The 21,740-nt window shown below is 40.9% G+C and overlaps 1 protein-coding gene across 2 annotated transcripts in view; it reads left to right on the top strand.

The window, feature by feature from the left end:
* PTCHD4 (patched domain containing 4) overlaps nt 1–21,740 on the top strand; it is an 80,653-nt gene that overhangs the window by 21,383 nt on the left and 37,530 nt on the right. For both annotated transcript variants that reach the window (XM_041480961.1, XM_041480960.1), the window contains exon 2: nt 3,370–3,850. In XM_041480961.1, the coding sequence (XP_041336895.1) occupies nt 3,370–3,850 (481 nt within the window). The remainder of the gene's footprint in view (nt 1–3,369; nt 3,851–21,740) is intronic.

Below are 21,740 nucleotides of genomic sequence, written 5' to 3' on the forward strand. Positions count from 1 at the left end.
AAAATAATGTACAACCAATAACTATTATTACTACCTATTTTGGGAGGTTTCTTTTTCTGTATATAGTATAAAAGAGTAGCGGCAGATGTAGATAAAAAGTGTAAGGGGTCTGTAGTCTAAAACATCAAAACATGTTATGAAAAAAACAGCAGCATGTAGGCATATACCAGGAAGGATGCACTAATTATCAGCAGAAAGCACCTTTTTTCCATTAAGAACTATGTGGAATCTTATTCAAAACCTGCCTGGCTCTTCAGGCATCACTTACACAAGTCGTTGTGGGCACATTTTGTCTCCCAGACCCTAGGCTTAGTTCAGGAGCTTAGCCCTTCATGCCTTGTTCTTTCACTCAGTTGGTCCTGGAGGACAACAGAGAACTTGGGGCAGTGAATAACTCCTCTGAAGCTCCCATGAGACTCCAAGACCAGGTAGGTCCCTGTCTTGGACTCTGGGAGGTGCTGAAATTCATGTTAGCAGCACTGGGTCTCTATTTTCCTACACATCAGTTGTTATTCATAAAATGGGGTGAACAAAAGACTGTGTTCCTCCTAATTTCTTCTCTAGGATTGTAACCACTGCAGAGAAGCTGTGGCTGCCCCAACCCTGGACCTGTTCAAGGACAGGTTGGACAGGGTCCTTAGCAATCTGGACTAGTGGAAGGTGTCCCTGCCCATGGCAAGGGGCTTGGAAAGAGATGATTTTTAAGGTCCCTTCCAATCCAAGCTGTTCTATGATTCTGTTATTCTCCAAGAGCTGTATCAGAGAAAAGCCCCATTTTCCCAAGTGCTGTGGTGCCATGTTCATGTTTAACTGCAGCAAAGCCAAAACCCTTGCTTAGGTAGGAAACAGTTTGCCTCCAGAAAGAAGGAAACAGACAAAATGTCCTCACAGCAATCCAGCGCCTGTGATTTCCTCAATTCCATCTGAAAGCTTACTCTCTATTTTGCTGACATATGAGCTGGGTGCCCTATTGTACATCAGTGTAAAAAATAGCTGTTATCTGCTGTTTCACAGGAGATACAGCAGAACATGACTTATTTGTGCCTGCTCTGCTGCCTCCTTTGAAATGTTGCCGTCGCTCGCTGCACCCTTTGCAGGGGAAGGCAGATGGTCATCACAAAGTTTCCCATAACCTTGCCGTGCCTGCTGCATAGTGAATCAATGAAACCTGAATTACAGTGCTCTGCCTGGGCTGGGAGCTGTGCTGCTAGAGAATCCTGCAGCGCCTGCAAGCCTCTGAATGTCAGCTCTGCCCAGGCACTGAGGAAATGGGAAATTTCTCTCCAAAATTTCAAAGCGGTGCCAAGTGGGGATTTTTAGCTGCAAAGTTGCATCCAATGTGAGCCAGGACTGCATTGCTCAAGCCTTAATTACCAGCTTGGAAATGCACTTTTTGTGAGTGTTTGAGTGTTAGGTGTGACCTCTCCTTAGAGAGAGTAGGAATAAAAAATCCAAACAGGATTCGAGCATGAAATGCTGGGGGTGAGGATTTTTTGGAGTCTGAACAGCAGCAGCTGCCCCTCTGTGCTAGCTGTCTCTGCTTATGTGACATTTGCAATGAGGCTCCAGGTGATTTGGGAAGCTGGCACTAGACTGCAGTTCACCTTTTGTGTCAGCTCGTGCCAGGATACCCTTGCCAGAAGCCGCTATTTTGGTGGGAAATAACAACTGGGAATAGGGGAAAAAATGAACTTCTGAAAAGCACTTTGTCACATTCCCTGGGCTGTGGCAGGCAAAGCTGGGAACAGCATGAGCTCCTGCCATGAAAGTAGGCATAGGGAGAAATTTCTCAGTGGGAGGATTACCTCCTTTACATACCTGATTGAAGGCAAGGTGAGTACATAAAACATTTTAAACAGTCTCCCAATTTCTGCTATTTATTTGCTCTGAGTCAACATGCTGGAAGACATCTAAATTTTATAAAGCCTCATTTTGCTGATTTTTCCTTAGGATGGGGATCATTGCTATGAGCAGGTCTGGCAATTTCAGATAATGACCTGCATGCAGCACAGGTGCTTCTACAAATGGGTAATGCTGGATGCAGTACACGATAAAGTGTCTCTCCCAAATGGTTCTGGCCTTTTGCAGATGACTGCTTCCATGTGTGCGTGTGGAGGGCAGAGCCTCTCCCAAATTCAAGCTTTCAGCTCATTCCAGTAGTGTGCCTAGGCAAAGAATGTTATCTCATATGAGAAAGCACTGCTGCAAGGTACTTTAGATATCAATGTCTTGATTATTTTGTTTTTGTTAAATACTAGAGGAATAAATCTGAAAACTTATAATTTATGTTGAGGAGAAAGCAAAACATTTGGTGTGCAAAAGACAATCCCTGGATTTATAATTTTTGATCAAAGAGATTACTTGTGCTGGGACAATTTTATCATTGAGTCTGATTCCTCAGTTTGCAACTGGATTTCATCTTCTAAACCAACACAGGCTTCCCCTGTCTTGGAACGGACACATACATCCTGCAACCAGTGGCTGCAGAGAGAGGACCTTTCTTACAGGACCTTTCTTATTAAATCCTTCCAACAATAAAAGAAAAAAAATAATAATGGAGCCAGATAACTTTACAGAAAACCATGGCCTGGTCTTTATAACAGACAGAGACTGAGTGGACTTGTTATGTCCTTTACTGATTGTTACAGAGTTTGATATGTCCTAGCATTCACTGAAATAAGTGAGACCAGAGTAAGGTTTATACTCCTGAAATGTATAAAAAAACCAAATCCTGGTTAAATTTAGGTTTAAGGTAGATTATTTTCTCTGTGACACTGATATAAATCCATGAAATCTCAAATTAACAATTCAAAACATCTGACTTTAATTAAATTTTTCTGGAGACAGAATAGCTATTAAACTTTGTGGATCTGTCTGTATCCTGAGGAATCAGAATTAATTTTCTGTACATTTCCAACATCTAAAAATCCAACATTTCCAATATGTTAAGAAATCACAAATCATCTAGAAATTATTTTTCATCTCAAACTTTTTGTAGTAATTGGAGATTTGTCATTGTCCATCAGTTAAATGTGGACATTTAAATGTGGATCCTCCATGGGGTGAGGAGTTTGCATGCAACAATTTGGTCCTGGATATCTGGGAATCCCTGAGACTGCAATGAATATCTGAGCAGTCCCTGAACTGCAGCACAGAAATGCAGATGAGCCTACAATGAGTAAGACAGAGTTGTGGCAGGGAGCAGGGACAGATCCCAAAGCCCAGGGAGGTGAATGGCAAGGCTCCTGTTGAGTGCAGTGGTGTCTGAGCAGAGCTCTTGGCATGTCTGTGAGAGGAGACAGAGTCTATCTCTGCATCACATCATAAGCACGATAACCACACGTTCATCTTTTCTGCTTTCTCTCCCAGGATGGAAGGAGCAGTTTCATTGGCCACCAGCTTGGAGGGGTAATGGAAGTGCCAAACAGCAAGGACCAGAGAGTCAAATCAGCCAGAGCCATCCAAATCACTTACTACCTCCAAACGTATGGCTCTGTCACCCAGGACCTCATTGGGGAGAAGTGGGAGAGCGAATTCTGTAAACTGATGCACAAGATGCAGCTGGATCACCAGGATCTGCAGCTCTACTCATTAGCATCCTTTAGCCTCTGGAAGGACTTCCACCAGACCAGTCTCTTGGCCAGGGGCAAGATTTTGGTGAGCCTGATGCTGATTCTCCTGACTGCTACCCTCTCAAGCTCCATGAAGGACTGTCTGCGTAGCAAACCTTTCCTGGGACTCCTGGGAGTGCTCACTATCTGTATTTCCAGTGTCACTGCGGCAGGGATATTTTTCATTACTGATGGAAAATATAATTCTACTCTGTTGGGAATCCCTTTCTTCGCTATGGGTAATTATTTATCTTCATAATAATAGGATTAACATAGTTTAATGACAGAATTGTAAATTACATCCTGGGTTATAAAGTGCAGATTTTACTTTGAGTGAAAGTCTAAGTAATTTTCATCTTTCTAAATTAATCTGTGCCTTGCCAAAAAAAAAAAAAAAAAAAAAGAAAAGAAAAAAAAAGAAAAATTGAAACAAAACAAAGCAGTAGCAACAATAAAAAGCAAATTACATTCTTGGAATCTCAGCCAACATGAGAGAGGGGTAGTTCTATTGATCTCTGTTACAGAATGAAGGAGAAATTGTTATTGAAAACTAGTCAGCTCAGCAGACAAAATGGATATGTGTTGACCCAACTTTGATGGGAGGCCAGCCAAAAGAGTAAGTTAAACAGGAGGGTACCAAGGAAGGGCAGATTTTAACATCCTTCCCAAGAAGGGCTTTTCTTTGAGCTCTGCCTGAAGTGGGAGAAGTTGGTGTAAGAATAAGATTGATGGACTTTATCTCAGAGAGAAGATTACAGTTGTGGTGCTTGCCAGGCTGTGAGCACAGGGGCCTGTCAGGATCCGTGGCACATAATCCCTTGGTTTGTGAAATGCCAGATCAGCTGCACAGATTTCCTCTGCATGGCACCCAGACAGGGGAAGGCGTGGAAGAAGAACAAATGTAATACCCAGCTCTTTAGGCAGAAGAATTACTTTCAATCAGTTGCTTTCTGGTACTGTTTGGTTCCAAGCACTTCCAGTACATCCATGTGGTTGATGAGTTTGCTGAGAAGTTGCATTGGAAAGGTAGAGGGAAAGGTGCCCAGCTCAGCCATGAAGGCAGCATTTTTTAGTGCCCTCATATCCAAGTTTGTCAAAGTTTTGCCATACCATGAGTCTGAACCCCAATGACAACTCTGTGCAAAATCTCAGTGGTGGCAGCCCAGAACTAAATGTTTTCATGCTTGATTTCAGACGGCAGAGAATCTTCCCTGTGGCCAGAGTTCTGCATTTTAACAGCTAATTTCTTAAGTGCCATTCATGATTCTAGTCCTCAAATCAAGTACTGTGTTATGGTAAGAGTCAACTAAATATGCAAAGTCACAAGCCAGAGTCAAGGTTTGAAAAAAGGTCTTATACTTTCCTTAAAACCTCAGTCTCCCAAAAGACCATATTTTCTTATCTTCCCCTAAGAAAACTCCTGTGGGTGTATGCATCCCCAGTCCCAACCTCCTATTTAATCTAGCCCCTAATAATGCATATGTATCACTAAACAAAAGGGCAGAGCTTTGGCCTCATCAGTCCTGCTCTCAGAATCTCTGGAGCAGCTACATAAGGTGGGAAGGACTGGAATGGAGGTATTGGTCAAGATTTCAGAAGGGAAAGAGAGGAGTGGTTCAAAAGACCACAAGGAATTGCACGTTTGGTTCAGCCTCATTAACAGTGATAAATAAGGCTGTGCTAAAGCCTCTAGTTCAGTCATCTGCACTGTGGCAATGCCCCTGACATGGACTGTCCAGCTCTTCAGATGTTGTGCATGGCTCTGTGGTACCAGAGGAGTTGATGGAAAGAAGGTGCTGAGATGGGGAAAGGGAAGGAAGCCAGCAGAGAACATGCCAGGTTGTGAGGGATGGATCCTGACCTGTGCGATGGGGGTGGGTTTAGGAAACAAAGAATGGAGAAAGGGATGAAGTGAAGGGAGGGGTCATGCTTGTTATCAGATTTTGGCAACCTTTTCTTTGTGTGTCAGGAGGTGCATATCAAAGGAGGAACCAAAAGACACTGCCTTGCTTATGCAGCAAGTTGAAGTCATGGTGAAAAAACCTTAAAGTGATGAAAAGCACCTTGCTTAAATTGCATATTTCTCTTCCAGTGTCCCTTTTTAGATGGCTGGAGAGATGGGTAGCACATTCTCTTTGCTTGACAGGTCCCAGACTTGTCGCTCCCAAAGGAGCTCCTCAATTTAAACCTTCTCTGCAGCCCCAGGGTGAGACACAGAAAGCAGAGTACCTCAGTTTCCCACCTCGGTAGTCCATGACTTTGTTTGCTGTCTTAGGAAAAGCAGCATTTATAACTTTCTGTTGTGTTTTGCTCTGTCATTCTTGTCACAGCCACTGCCAAGAGCAAAAGGAAAAGAAAAAACAACCTTTCTTGAAGTGAGATGTTTGCAAGGATTGTTTCTATAATATTATATTGAATGCAATTCAGGTTGAAAAAGAAAGCATTTATGTAACTTCTTCAGAAATTTCATTCAGGAGTCTCAGACTGAATTGAAAATATCATTACAGAACAGCTTGCAATGCTTGGGAACTGCTGCTTATAAATATTAGACAACACTTTTACAGTTTAGTGGAGGAAAAGACAGGCAGAATGTCTTACCAAATTCTAACTGGGTTATAATCTGCAAAGTACCATGTGCCTTTAGTCCCTTAAGGGACACTGCCACCTAATGAAACTTTGCTCTGCCCAGAATACACCCAGGACCTCACTTGCCTGGGCCTTACTGGGCAGGGTTTTCTGCTGCACTGGCTGTCAGGGACTGATCTGACAGCCCAGAGCAGAAACAGGGCAGACCCCAAGACTGTTGATTCTGTGGGTCAATAAACAACCCTGGCACACGCTGTACCAGTGTCCCTTGCTGCTGGCACAGCAGAAAGCAAACAGCACATCAAATAGTAATTGAGTGAATATAGAACAAAAGGTGTGCAAGGTAGGTTTTCCCTGAACTGAAAATGCCAGATTTGCAAGTCAAACTTTCAAAGTCAAGTTACTTAGATTAAAAAAAAAAAAAAAAAAAAAAAACCAAAAAAAACAACCAGGCAATAACAGTGACAAAGACCCTGCAAGTACAATGCAGAGTACACAGACAGCATTAATTCTGGCAGCTCCCAACTTTGGAACACTTCAACCTGACATTTGCAAACCATCCATTTAAAGTACATTTGTTTGGTCAAAAATATGCAGTTTCTTCTAGCATTCACTTTTCAAAGGATTAATTTTAATGGAAATTGTGTGATATTCTGAGCTTGTCCTTTTCCCTGCAAGGGTGGCAGGATGTTGCCATCTGAATAAGCCTGGATGTCTAGGCCCACAACTCCTCTTTTAGTGCAGAGCTTCTGTAGGTTTCAGTAGGTGACAGAAGCCTATAGAAAAGTGGAATGTTTAATATTTTTCTAAATTTAGACCGAGTGTCCTCCACCATAATTATTTACTGTAGTCCTGCTGTGAGGGAATGTTCTGCTGGGATAAAGCACATCTCTGCTCTAGTGGGGGAAGAGTGTTAGCTCATATTGGCTTTTCTTTATCCTTGAAGGTGAAAAATTTCAATCTTAAATTAGACATGAGGACAGTGGTGGAAAATCCTGTTTTCTCTGACTCCCTCTTCCCAACCATAGTTTCCTCAGACAGCTGCCTTGGAAGTTTTCTCAGTACAGTGTCTCCCACCACTTTTGTGCAGTCATTCAGGAAATTCTCCTGCAGGTAATTCTCTGGCTGTCAGGATCTCCTGCAAACAGGAGCAAGGGAGGCTGATTTTTAGCTGGTCATACCCCAGATAAATGGATAAATGTTGTGAGTTAATGCAAAGGTGCTTCTTTAGTTTCAGAGCTTCCTTGTTTATTAGCTGAACTGGGTCTAAGTGGTTTGTCTTTTTTTCAGTCAGAATTTAATAACCTGCATGTGAAATCAGAATATAAGACTGTTCTACCTTGCATTTCTCTTCTGGGACAAATAAAACTTGCAGTTTCTTCTACAAATTTAACATCAGCACAACTGTCATGACTGGCTGTGTTTCAGACACAGATAGAGGGTCATATAATTAAGTTTCAGATTTGTTCTAGCCTTGGTTAGATGTTCACATCTGCCTTCTGTGTTTAGAGTCATATGCAATTTCAAAAGGGTGTTATGTACGTGACATAATTATGGTTTCCCATGCCTAATCATCACTAATTAATATAACCAGAAGGTTAACTACATAATTGAGATATTATTGCTCCCATGATCTGCTTTTTAATGCACAGGAACCAGACTGATATCATCAGGGAGATAATGATTTAACTCAGCTGTGGTCCCGACTGTGTATCTTTAAATGCAGGTGTACCAATTACATCATTTTACATTGCAATTATTTTTGGCCAGTCCATGAAGTACTTCATTATATAGATTAGCGGAACTCTTATGATTAAAAAAACCACCTACAATATAATTATAGTGCAATTATGCTTTTTGTACTGTAAAATATACGTGTTTCTTAGAAGGCTAAATCCACAGTGGATGTGAGAAATATTTCCTGTTATTTGTAAGGCCAGACAATGAAGTCCATAAGATATTTGTGGGAGCAGCTATTTGTGGCTGACACTTTAGGGAACATTAACCTCACTGAGTGCCCTACCACACACTGCAGTATTGCTGCCACTCCTGCCAGTAACCACACTGCTGGTAGAGATGTAGTAAAGAGATACAAAAGCTTTAAGAACCAGTGGGTTGCCTGTATCCAGCAGTAGCCCCATGCCTGTTTTACGAGCTCAAGATGGATGGCAGAGATTGTACTTTCAGTGCAGAATTCTGTTAAAATTTCCCATTATTCCTTCCCCAGAGTTGTTAAAATGGAAGGAGGAATCAAGGCAATAGCAGACAAGACTCCAAGCAGTTATTAGCATTTCAGATAGAAGCCATCTAACCTCTTTCAGATAGCAGTTGTTGAAATAATGATTGGTGATCATCTTTCAGTAAATTTGAGATGTCACAGTATTATATTAGCAGCAGAGTCATGGAAAATTGCAGAAAAAAAGTCCTAGTTCAGATGAGAAATTATTTTTTTCAAACCTCAGAAGACAAATGTGAGAGCCAAAGTACAGGCTGTCACTAGTTTACCTGAAGTATCACAGTATTCTAACCTTTGCTTCAAGCAATGGACTTTCTGATTACAAATGTGACAGAAACATTTCAAGAGTGACTCAGACTACGGGTTTGTCATTTTGATGCAGCAGTAAAGCAAATCCCATATGAATCTCATGTTGCACCATCACCTCCTATCTGGATGAGGAGCAAAAGAACAACCCCTCCTGACATAAATTCCCACCCCTCCATGCCTTAGAAATTGAGCAAATCTGCTGTTTAGATGTTACAGCAGTTCATTTCTCCACTCATTCAGCAGATGTTTAAGGGCTTGGAAGCACCTTGTCATTAATTATAAAGTTTCTGTTATTGACTTTTACAGAAGAAAATGGGAACAAAAAAACAAACAAACAAACAAAAAAAAAAAAAAAACAAAAAAAACAAACCAAAAAAGTCAACAAGGGAAAAAATTGCAAAATTTAAAATTTTTTAAGATTACCTATTTCGATGGGCATCTAACACAAATAATTCATATGAATGGGTTTAGAAATTCTCCATATTTGTATATTTGTAAAGTTGATTTCCCCATAACATGGCATATTTCCTGACAAGTCTATTTCCTGTTGCAGTTGGTGGGATTTTTTTCATTTCTATAGGAAAGAAATTTCACCCAAGAACAATCTTTCCTGGAATTTGAGTAGAAGACTAAAGCCTTTCTGGGATAGTCTGCTGCACTTTCACCATGCAGCCTTGTCCTGCAACTATGTCCTGAAGTGGTGATGGTTAGGGAGAGGCAACTGGACTGGGACTGTCCTCTCCTCAATGAGGGGAGATTATCTCTGAGCCAGTCCTCTGGGCCTTCTCACACCCGGCAGAAAGGATGCACCAGGCAGCCCAGGCAGCCTCAGTCCCAGCAGCAGGGTTTGTAGCACCCAGTCCAGGTGTCCCAAATGTTCCGCCCTTAATGTCAATTTCCTTTGCAGGCAATAGAGAGAAATGGGAAAGCCCAGAGCTATTTGGAAAACTGCTTAGTAGATGTTTGGGATGAGCTGTGTTAATCTCTGGAAGGTTTTATCCATCTCTGAAAAAGGGTGACTTCTTAGGCTTTTGCACCTGAGATTTTGTGGGGTTTGGGTGTAAAATAGGCTCATTCCTAGACTGGGTTATTTAAGGTTCTTCATTGGATGCACTTTTTCTGTGCGTTGATCTCATTTAGGTTGGCTATTTGGTTTGGACACAAGAACAAATTTCTTCACAAAAAGGTTGATCAAACATTGGAACAGGCTGCACAAGGAGGTGGTAGGTTCACCATCCTGGAGGTGTTTAAGGAATGAGGCACTCAGGTCTACTCAGCATGGTGGGGTTGAGTCACAGGCTAGACCCAATAACTTCAGAGGTCTTTTCCAAACTAATTGACTCTGTGACTCTGTGATTCTGTGATATACATAAGTTCTAAGACATAGACACATGGATACAGCAGATATGCACAGACTGCCTTGAATCCCTTAGAGGTGAAATTCTAGCCCTTCTTTTCCTGTAGAGACTCTTCAGAAGGTGTCTTATCAACCCAAATGTCATCATCCAGGGATGGTGGGGCTGCAGAGCTGCAGGGATGCAGGTCAGTGGTTCTGAGGCTCAACATAGGTTGAAGCATTCACCTGTGGACCACAGCCCAAGCACAGACCATTACTGCCAGATCTGTAATGACAGAGCAAATACAAAATACATTTTCTGTGTTTGCTGCTTGAGAAAAGGCAGGTAAAGTCTGGCTTCTGTCTCTAGTTGGAACTCAAGAGAAGTCTCCAAAAATGTTGTCTGCTATTGTTGTTAATATTATTAAAACATCTTCCTCGGCTCTCCACCTGCAGCTAAAAGGCTGGTAGCTGTCATTTGAACTGCTTCTAGTTTGCTGCAAGCATTTCTAAAATCTTTTGTAAAAAGTGAATTGATAAATGAAGAGACCATGATTTAAGCTTAAAAAGTCACGGGCTGAAAAGAATTATTTGCTTTTGCACTTCAAATATATGATTATTTCTCAATCAATACATCAGTTCTGATAGAAAAAGATATTTCCTCTTCAGATGCTTCACACATTTGTCTGAACAGTTCTTGCTTTCATTTTTCTACTTTTCCATGGCAATGCTTATTCCTGAGACTGGGTTATTTAAGGGTTTTTTTGGATGCACATTTTCTGTGTGTTGATCTCATTAAAGCAGGAGATTCATTCCTTGTGCTTAGTATGTGTCGATGCACATCACATTTACCTTTGGCTAATTTGGGCTGGAAAGGAGCTGCCTCGTGGCAAAAACTATTTAGCTCCATGTATATCATCCTTAATGGAGCACTGACAAATCCAGCCTTGAATAGCACCTGTAGCAATTCCAAGCCTCAATAGCTTGTTCCAGGGCTCAAAAAGCCATACCTTTATAAAGGTATTTCTTAAGATTTCCACTGCTGCAGTTTGCACCTATAAACTCCAGGGTCTGTCTGGCTGAACTGTGGAGTGTAGTTTTTCACAGTAACTATGTATATGCAAACATTTTTATGATATTTTATATGTAGGGCTGTGCTTATTTCAATTTGGATATAATTTCCTGCCAGATATTTTTCTCACTGATATTTTACTATTAATTCGCACTTTCCTGTGAGCTCCATACACACAGGAAGATTGATGATGATTTCTGGTCTCTGCAGGAGAACGGTGGATTTGCAGGAAAGAGCAGATGTGGGGTAGGCTGAGGATATGTCCTGTGTTCTTTGGTGTGTTGTGGAAATATTCAGCCTTGCCCTGCTGCTTCTTTTGATCTGGGAAGGAAAAGTGGGCTCTTACTCAAGGCAGCACAGAGTGAATGTTGTAGGCTCCATCAAGCAGGCTGTCTGCTTGCCTTAGATACCATGATCCTCTGCAGGGAAATCCAAAATTGTGCCTCTGGGTTTTGAGCAAAAACTAAAGCCAGCAAATGTATTTTTTTTTCTCCTGTAATACATTTTGTGTGCAAATCATCCCTGGAATTCACTGTTGTAAGATATGGTTGTAGCTCAAAATTCAGTGTGATGAAGAAAAGGTTGGATTTTTACACAGCTAGCTAAAACCTCTTCATTATTTTGAATAATATTGCAACATTAAACCATAACCATAAGGCAGACGCATAAAAATTAATGACCATGCTAAAAATCTGGTTCAAAAATTGGTACAAAGAAATTTCACTTGTGAAGAAATGTTCCCATGGCTGCCTTCTTTTAGCCTGATGATTTTACCCTGAAGAGTTTGAAAAAGGATACTCAATAGACCACTTGCCAAATGTTCTAAATCAATATCTATCTGCTATATTCATCTGCAATGTTAAAAACTTTGCACAGAATCAAAGGCTTAAGGAGTCTATTGCAAATACCAAACAAACTAAAAATACTTTACTCAGTATGGTATCATTTATATGTCCTTTGTGCAGCCACTAGCTAGTTCAGCTTTTAATAATTCAGTTTTATCTTTCCATTCCGGATCCTTTTTCACTCCATTTCCTTCCCATGAAGTGACTTCTCTTCTCTGGTGGGATAATTGCCTGTAGTCACATCCAGCATGCAGGACCCACTCTAGCTCAGGGTTCACTGCTCCATGAGCTGCAACAAATGACAGCAGCAGCCCGTGTTATTCATGCCACCATCATGTGCCTGTGTTCCTGGCCTTCAGGAAGAGGTATTGCCAGGTATAACAGCTGAATTTTCACGTGTTAGTCCTGCTGGATGTGTACAAACAGGTCATGTTTCATCCACACTCATCTGATGGTGAGATGAGGAAGGAGTTGCTATTTTGGATGCCCAAAGTGGCAGGGAGAGCTGCAGCAGCTGAAGATGCAGGCACAGGGCTGAACGGGGTGAAAACCTCAGGCCTTTGCAGCTGTGGATCACTAAAAATGCTCTTTGGTTTTTGTTCTGCAAGAGGGAGCACACTGTCCTCACTGTCTTGGCTGGTTTTCAGTGAGGATAATTGCATCTGTCTCTTCCTCCAGTTCTTGCTGCTGTGCAGGTCAGATGCAGTGCTGGTGAGCACTGCCCGGCTCCAAGCACTGTCCAGGTGCTGCTCTGGGAAGCAGATGCTGGTTTTTACCCAGACATGGCTGAATTTCACTGGTGAATGCAATGGCCACATTACGTGTCTCAGCGGTCTCTAAAATCGTTCTGAGTTCCCTAAGAACACATAACTATGCCTCAGCATGTTGTCCTTGCATTTTCCTGCAGTCATCCCTGGCATTTCAGCACTAGGAAATTTTTTGCTCATGTATTCCTAAATTTTGCTCTGTATTCCTAAAGTCCAAGGAAGAAAAGTATTCCTCTACAGCATGGTATGACACTTAGACCTGCCCTACACACATATCCCAATTTATATTCAAATGCAAATTTGCCCTGGAAATGTTAAATATCATCCCTTTTCCTAGTGTTATGAACTCCATTGCTGTTGATATCCTGCTTTTAAAGAAAACTATTGTGCTAGCATTGCAATGAAACCATTCAGTATTACAGCATTTTGCAAACTTTGCAGAAACTCAGAAACCACAGGCGCAACCTACTAGAGGGAGCCCCTGCATTGTTTTATAAATGGGGACCTAGTGGCAGATTAATGCACCTGGTGATGCCCTAGAGGGTGAATAATTCTATATTTCCTTAAGTTTCTAGCTGATATTTTTGCTGTTACTCTCGAGAAATTATTATCCTGCAGGGAAGACATAGCGTTGCAAGAAGCTGAGGGCAGGGAGGTGCCCTGCATACTGAGTGCAGAGCAATGAAACCTTCTGTCCTTCTACCATAACTGGAAACTGTTTAACACAAAGATCTCTGCTAATGCAATTTAAACCTTCTAAAGCTAGGCTGGGAGACTTGGGAACAAAAAGCCTGTTTGTACTTAGACTAGATATCACTGGAAAAGGAAACGGCAAAGAGCAAAACCCAAACCCATCTAAAGCACAATCTTCTTATGGGAGCAGCTGAAAGAGAAGGCTTCAAAGGAGAGATGCTGGCTGCTCTCTTGAAAGCATTACCAGAAAATGCCATGTTGGAGCTGTACAAAAGCTGAGTATTTTGGAAAACAACCCACCAGTGCAAATATCCCTCCTATCACGCTCCCAGTCAATTTCTAGATGCCATTTTTTAGAGTGGTAACTGCTGGGCTCACCTCATCTTCTACTGCAAAAGTAGAATCATAGAATCACAGAATGGCTTGGAAGGAATCTTAAGCATTATCCAGTTCAAATTCCTCTGCCATGGACAGGGATATCTTCCACTAAACCAGGCTGCTCAAGCCCTGTCCAACCCATCCTTAACACTTGCAGGGATGGGGCATCTCCAGCTTCTCTGGGCAACCTGTTCCAGGCCCTCACCACCTTCACAGGGAAGAATTTCTTTCTACCATCTAAGCTAACCCCACCCTGTTCCAGTTTAAAGCCATTCCCCCTTGTCCTGTCACTACATGCCCTTGTCAAAGTCCCTCTCTGAGCTTTATTTGGGCTTGCAATGTCTCTCTCAACAGAGCTGAGAAACAGCAAGAACTTTATCGTGCAGTTAGCCTGCTTTTAAATGAATAACCTTGGTAGGATATTGAAGCAGGGCAGGCTCTAATAATCATAGATGGAGATGTTCTTAGGTTATGCTTTCCTAGGTTATTTGGAGTCAGACAATGCAGTTAATGAAGCAAGTTTCAAAAGATCTCTTACGTGGATTTTGACCTCTAATATACTGATTCTTTCCCTGAAGGGAAAGTAATGGAATCCCTTTATGGACTATTTTTTAAAAAATGGTATAGAAATTTATGATTATTTTAAAATTGGTCAGGAGGTTTTAAAGTAATTGGTGGTCAAGGATGGACAAACAAGACCAAATTCATAAACTGGGCAAAACAAGGCAAGAACGTCAATCAATTTATTTAATATTTTTAAAAGTAAAAAACCTTATATGTGGTTCAGCTTTATAGCAATGAAATTGATAACCACTTGGGAATTTTGTTCACAAGCTGAAAAAGACACTTGTCATCTCTTAAATTTTCAGTGATCCAGGAGACTTTTTCTTGTCTTTTGTGACCTCCTCTACCTGACCCTGTCACATTGGCATTCCACTTCCCTAGGACCTGCCACTGTATTGCCAAATGCATAGCAAATAATCCTTTCCTTAGGAAATTTTATATTTTAGCTATTGAGAAAGTCTCCATGGACTTTACCCAAAGTTTATTTGAAAAGACAAACGTACTTTTAATTTCTTCAATCAGTGACACAAATATCAATTTCATAGTCTTTTCCTGGAGCACATTGCAAGGCTTTTAATTCCCAGAGGGGATTGTTTTATTTCACATGAGTAAGGAAAAGTGAAAGCATTAGGGAAATTGTTGAAAAATAGAGACTAATTTTAACCTGCAGATCAGGTTCTTTCACTTTTCCCTCCACAGTGTGGAACAGTGAACTGTTCCCCTATTTGCTTAAACAGGCAAATGGAGTACACTGCTCATATTGGCAAACCCTCAGCCTCAGGTGTTCCTCAAAAGAGGTGCCTTCCAGCTTTTCCATGAGCTTTTTCCACCATCTGCCCTGAATTAATTCAAGTACCTTAAAGTTTTCAATTCAAATATCACCAAGGTCCAGCAAAATTAGACAGTTATTTCTCACAAATTCAATTGAAAAGAAATGGTGAAGAATTATGTCAGTAGTTCACGAGCAGGAAACCTTTTATTTCCTGAGGGGAAAAAAATGATAACTTTCTAGTTTTTCTAGTTTTCAAATTATTTATGTTCCAATCTAAAACCTCATTTTATTTTTCCTCTGAGGAAAATAAAAATCAGAGAAAAAAGGGCAAAAAAAATCAGGGTGCCAGGAAATAAATAAAGGGAAATATCCAGTAATTAATTTCATTTTTTTAAATTGTAAACACAAAGAAAAAAATACATTTTGTTAGATAAAAGATTTAAGAAAAAAAATTCCAACAACTTTATTTTCAAAAAACCTAATGTAAAATATGATGGTAACAGATCTTTTAACACCATATATCAAGCATCTATCTCAGAAAAAACCCCAGCATCTTCTATGCCATAAAATGATTTTTAAATGTGCATGATATTATGGAAAATACATCTTATTAGATAAACCTGATTTTTAAGAATTAATCTCCATGCTTACAGGAGAAAAGAAACCATGCTGGTATAGTCTATTTAAATAATGGCAATTTGGTTCACTCTTGCACAACATTTTGATACATGCATGTATTTGTACTACATTAAATCATTGTAGCTTATATTAAATATAATAATGAAATATTAAATCATAAATGCACACTCTTCCTGCTGGAAAGACATAAATAACTGGAAAAAAATATTCTATGGTATTCAACATCTTTCCCCATGTTCTGGAATGAAAAAGAAATCAATAGTAGTAAACTTCTTGGATAATGCAAGGTTTGGCAGATAAAAAATAATGAAAACACAGCCCAAGCACATCGTTAAGCAGCTCATTTTGTCAACATGTGCTCCATCACAGTTAAGTGCTGGATTATGCATTTAGAAACAAAGACTGTATTCACATTTGCAAGATGAGCAATTGCATCCCCAGAACAAAAAACAATGAGATCACAGTAGATAACACAATGAATATGAATTCCCAGTGTGCTGCTGCTCTTAACACGGGAGGAAGAAATGGGAAAAGTCTGTTGGGGAAAGAACGGGAAGGTGACATCAGTCAGCAGAGCGACTTTAGGAAGATGTTGGTTGGCATATGGGGTGGACTCAGTCAATAAAATGCAGATGTCTATCACGTATGCAGCATCTCTGTGGCACTGCAGAGCTGTTCCTAGTGTACATTTCAAACCAGACTGGAAAACTGGAGTCCGCTGGGAGGAATGGGATGTTCATGGAGCACTCAACAACTGTGCAGGGCAGGTGGAGATGGCATAACAGGACGCCCATGTCTGGAATCTGCAGAAAAACAACTTGATATGAGAATAAAGACACAATTTTTTCACATGGAAAGCAATTCATCACTGGGCCAGTTCTTCAGGGCTTGATGGAACCTATGATTAAAAAAAATAAGACTGAGACTTCATTTTTTAGTGTGCAGGTTAGACCTCCGAACTGTGATTTTGATGCAGAAATGAATGGTTACAGTGATTCGGCATGTGATGGAAACAGTTTTCCCTAGGCTCAAAATGCATGAAGTTTCTGTTACAGAACATAAATTTTGTCTTCTGTCTGTGTAACAAATCAGATTTGCTAATGCTCAACCTAAATTTTCAGCTTCTCAACTTTATCACACTATTCACATTTTATGCCCGCCTTTAGGGAACTTTGGATAATTGTCTTTAGTCACCAGACTCCTACAAATATTCTTTCAGAATAATCTTATGCTCATATCTCTGTTGCATATCCATTATTCTGCAAGACTGATAATAAAAACCACTCTGCTATTTAATGGTATTTTGTAAGACTGTCACATTACAACCAAAATCCAAATTAACTTCCAAAACCTTTCTTCTTAGAAAGTTTTGATATGTGCACAAAGTCAACTGGCTATTTGATATACAAAAATGTTTTGGCGTTTTGTTTCATTTGTTCTCAAAGATTTCTAGCTTTTAGACTCTTCAGAGCAACTGTGACTCACAAAGCAAACTCTTCAAGGCCTATATCTTTTTTGCTCATATGAATTCAACACATGCAGAAAATACTGGAAAGCTGCTATTGTTCATATGGCTCTGTGTCTTTTGATCACATTTTGCCTGAACTCATACAACAGTAGGACTCCATGAGAGGTTGCATCACAAGGATTTTCTCTAATGAAGGCATACCCTTCCATTGGTTTCTGTTTTCATATCACTTCCTTAAAACTTTGCTTTTCCATAAACCCTTCCAGTGTTTCCACCTTGTGGCTGTCCCAACAGAGTGCTGGTGAATGCTCATGTGTCTAATAGACCATGTGTTGCCTCTCAACACAGAAATTAATTTCAGCTACTTCCCTTAACTGGTACCTTGCTAATGATATTGCTCTTTAGTAATATTTGCTTTTCCCTAGGCATGAAAGCTGGTTTTTGTGGTTAGTAATTGCTGCATTTTATCTCTTAGGGTCAGCAGCAGGATTAGCTCTTCACATCTTCAGTCCTTTTTTTGTCTTTCCAGTACAAACTGGCAGTGATTCAGTGAAGCTGGGAAGAGCATTGCCTTCACACTGCTATGGTACCTGAGAAGGCTGAGTATTTTGGATTTATGAAACACAGTGAAGGAATAAGCCTCAGTAAGAGTTCAGATTCAAACTCTTCTTCGTGGGAATTGTAGCACTTGTTTCTTAACACACTTGCTGGTTCTATGACCATCACAACCTGGATTTCACAACAGATTAGAGCCTGTATACAAAGGCTCAGATTCTAACACGGTAGGAATAGGCTGCTAAAAGTTTTCTCTCGTCACAACTCTCCCTTTAGGCTTTATTTTGGTAGCTTGCATTCCTCAGATCAATGCTGGGTACTGGATTTACAGGATAACAGATTAAGTCAATATCCAAACCATTTGGGAACCTAGTACTTTCTGGAAATCCAAAACTGCTTCGTAGTGCAGTCTATCTTTAGAACTACTAGCAGCAGGGAGCAATTGTAAAGGGAAATAGAAATAAAGCAGTAATATTGCTTTCTTTTTTTTACTTTTTATCCCTGTTATGGCAATTTTACTTGCTGCTGATTGCCTCCTAGAGATATAGTCACATTATTTTCCTCCTTCCACAGATTCCTCTAGTCATACCTTTTTTTCCACACTTTATTTTTGCCTTCTGTCCTCCAGGCTTCCCCTGGTCATTGTAGTTCATCAAATATTCTTCCTTTATCCTTTCTTCTCAGAACCTTATAAACCCTTGGCTCTTCAGAATGAAACTGTGGTCTTTCTTTTTTCTCTGTTTTCAGTTACAGCATTTAATTCCTATTTGCATCAAGTGTATGGCATGTGACCATGGGCCTGCTCGAGCTGCTCTGCAAATCTCTTCATTGGTTCCTAAGGAATTCAGGATAACAGTGTTTCCCCACTTCTTACAGGCAGCATCCTTGTAAATCCCTCTGTGCCAGATGCCTGCTGCCTGCACAGTAATCCCCACATGAGGTGACATTGTCAAACCAAAATCCACTGTCTCCTTGTTGCCTCTTCCTATTTGCTAACAATGTTCTTTTAATAGTCAAACACAATTATCTTCTAAGTGACAACTAAGGCCTCAGTTTATCTGTGTGGAGCAGCAAAGGATCCTAGCAGTCAGTAAGGCTGGAAAGGGAATTTGCTTCCAGCCCTATCCCAGCAATCCTGGGATATGTGCTGCTTGCTCACCCAGGGGCTGGTTTGTGGTGTCTGCCCACACCAGCTCCCAGGGTCTGGGAAAACTCAGTTTCATGTGAGAAGTGGAAGTAGGACCATTGTGAGGAGCACTGAAGGACCTGACTGGCCAGAAGGTACCTGCCTCTCAACATCCTGACTCCCTTTCCTACATCTTTTGAAATTTCCTCATTGCTCTTCAGATGATGTAGTTGCAAACTGAGCCTGGCTATGCCGTTCATCTGCACTATAATTTTTGGGTCTTGAGGGGTGAAAACCTGCCATGGGCTGCAGTAGTTGTGTTCCTGATTTCCCAAGTGGTGTCTCTTCCTGCTCCTTCAGGCAAAGTCCAGCTCATAGGTTTAACCTGTCTTTTAGACCCCCATCCCATCTGATCACAGGTAAGTAAGTGTCTAAAGGAAGGTGCTCTGTTGGCTGGACTGAGCTCTGAAGAGCTCCATGATGGCTGAGTCAGAAAAGACTTGCTAGTTTGGTCCTGGTAAGAGAAGAGAAATGGGAGCATCATGGAATAGGAGAGCTCCTTGTACAAGAGACTTCAAAATACTTGATTAAAATGTATCTGTATTTTTTGTTTTAGAAAAACATATATATTACTGCCTTTGTAGTCAGGCAAAATATGTATATGGTGCACCTGAGAAGGGGCTCCTCTACTTCACCCTTCATCAATCTTCCACCTTCCCACAACTCTTCTCAATAAATCAGTGTGGAAATGGCAGAAATCATGCCATTTTTGCTCTGGCTCCTCATTGTTATGGTTGAGTTCACAGGATAAGTTCATCAAAGTCAGTGGAATTGCCTCAGAAATTAATTTGTCTGGGATATCTTGCAACAGATGTGCTGTTAGCTTCTGCTTTCATAATTGCTGTGCTTGTAGCAATGCCCTATTGTGTGAGATCCTTTCCAGGCTCTGGATCCTGCAACATAAAATCATTCCAGAGACTGAGAGAGAGGAAAACAGAAATATTTCATCAATGCCACAAAGGAGACCAGGTTTTAGAAATTTAACATGTCCCTTGTGGCTCCCTTGCGTGGTCTGGATTGGGACCACATCACCCAAGTGTTACAGAACCCAGGTGGGAGTAGCCATGAAGGAGGCCAGATGTCTGCTGGGGAAGGTGCCCAGGGCCTGCCACCACTCATAAAATGAGAGAAGAAGCCACTAAAACTACTTCCTAATTTGATTTACTTTTAGATTAAAGTACTTTCTCTCACTACTAGTGTTTGTTTGCAATAGGTGCAGCTGAATCAGGCTGTAATGAGGCCATGGGTTACTTGGCTGAGGAGGGTGCTGCTGCAGAGGTGGAGGTGCATTGCACCACTGAGGTAGAGCTGCTTCCTTCATGTCTGGCTGTAAGCCACCACCACAACTCTGTCAGGAGGACTGAGACAGCTGCTCTAATGCTATATATGTCTATACTATGCACTCTGGGACCTCCATTCAAGGGCAGATTAACATTTAAAGAGGATAACGAAAGGTAGCAGCTGGCTCATCTGCTCATCTGCACCCAGACACTCTCACCCAAAGAGTTACAAGCACAAAGAATAACCATATTCACTTTGGAGAGCCATAATGATATTGGGAAGGTCAGAGTCTTGCTGGAAATACCTCAGACACACTAGACATTGGCTGATAAAGGGGAGTAGAGGAAAATTCTTTTGCTCAGGGAAAAGATAAATGAGCGAGAGATAGCCCTGGTGCCAGCAGAACTGCTACAGGCGCCAGCTTCACCAGAAAAGTATCAACAGCAATGGCAAATAGTTTAAAAATCCCTAGCTGATATCAGCATCCTTCTGCTCAAGTCTCTAACTGAAGTCACAGAATAATTAACCTTGGCTGGGTTATAAGATCAGCAATGTCCTGAAGAGACTTGCACTGAAGGAATATTTACTGCCACATATGTGGGCAGGAAAATCACATCAAATTCTTACTAGAAAGTTGACATAAGGCATTTCACAGACACACAAGCATTTATTGGAATGAAATATGCTAAAGGTGAGATAAAAGGACTGAGCCTTTGTAAGAGAACTCTCTTTATCGTCTCAGGGATAGGTGCAACGTGCATCCAGAGTCACCAGTGGGATGAGGTCCCCAAGGGAATAGCATTCTGTGGAACTCTGTCTATCCAGGGACCACAGATTTGTTGTATTTCACCTTAAAATACACAGTTCCACTGCCATGTGCCTTCACACCAGGCAGGGCACTGCTCCCCCAGGAAACACCAGCAGGCAGTTTTGCACAGTTGTTCCTGCCTCATGGAGTGATTTTATGAAGAGACTCTCATTTTTTGGCTTAGTGGCTGCCAGCACATCTGGGACAGGCAAACAGCAGCCATCATCACAAGACCATTGATAAGGCTTTATCCTGTTTCATCCTCCAGCATTGCAAAATATTTAAGTAAGAAAAGCCTCAAAAGTTACCACTTTAATATGGATTAAATCCAGATTTTCTCCTTTAAGCATGTTTTTTTGAGTAGACAAGGAGGTTAAATCTTCTGGGGTTTTGATCTGAGAACTGAGCCTGACACAGAGCAAGAAACTATAAGGTCCTTTATGCTCCTATGCCAGTAAAACCTCCTTGTATGAAAATGAAGTATCTACCTAATAGGGAGAAAGTGTGGTGAAAAATAGTTTAGTTGAAATTGTGTCCTTGAATGGGTGGACATACTCAAGATGAAGCTCAGGATAGGGAAAAAAAAAAAAAAAAAAAAAAAAAAAAAAAAAAAAAAAAAAAAAAAATAACCCAA

Source organism: Pyrgilauda ruficollis, unplaced genomic scaffold (assembly GCF_017590135.1).
Source record: "Pyrgilauda ruficollis isolate IOZ18807 unplaced genomic scaffold, ASM1759013v1 scaffold54, whole genome shotgun sequence".
Lineage (NCBI taxonomy): Eukaryota > Metazoa > Chordata > Aves > Passeriformes > Passeridae > Pyrgilauda > Pyrgilauda ruficollis.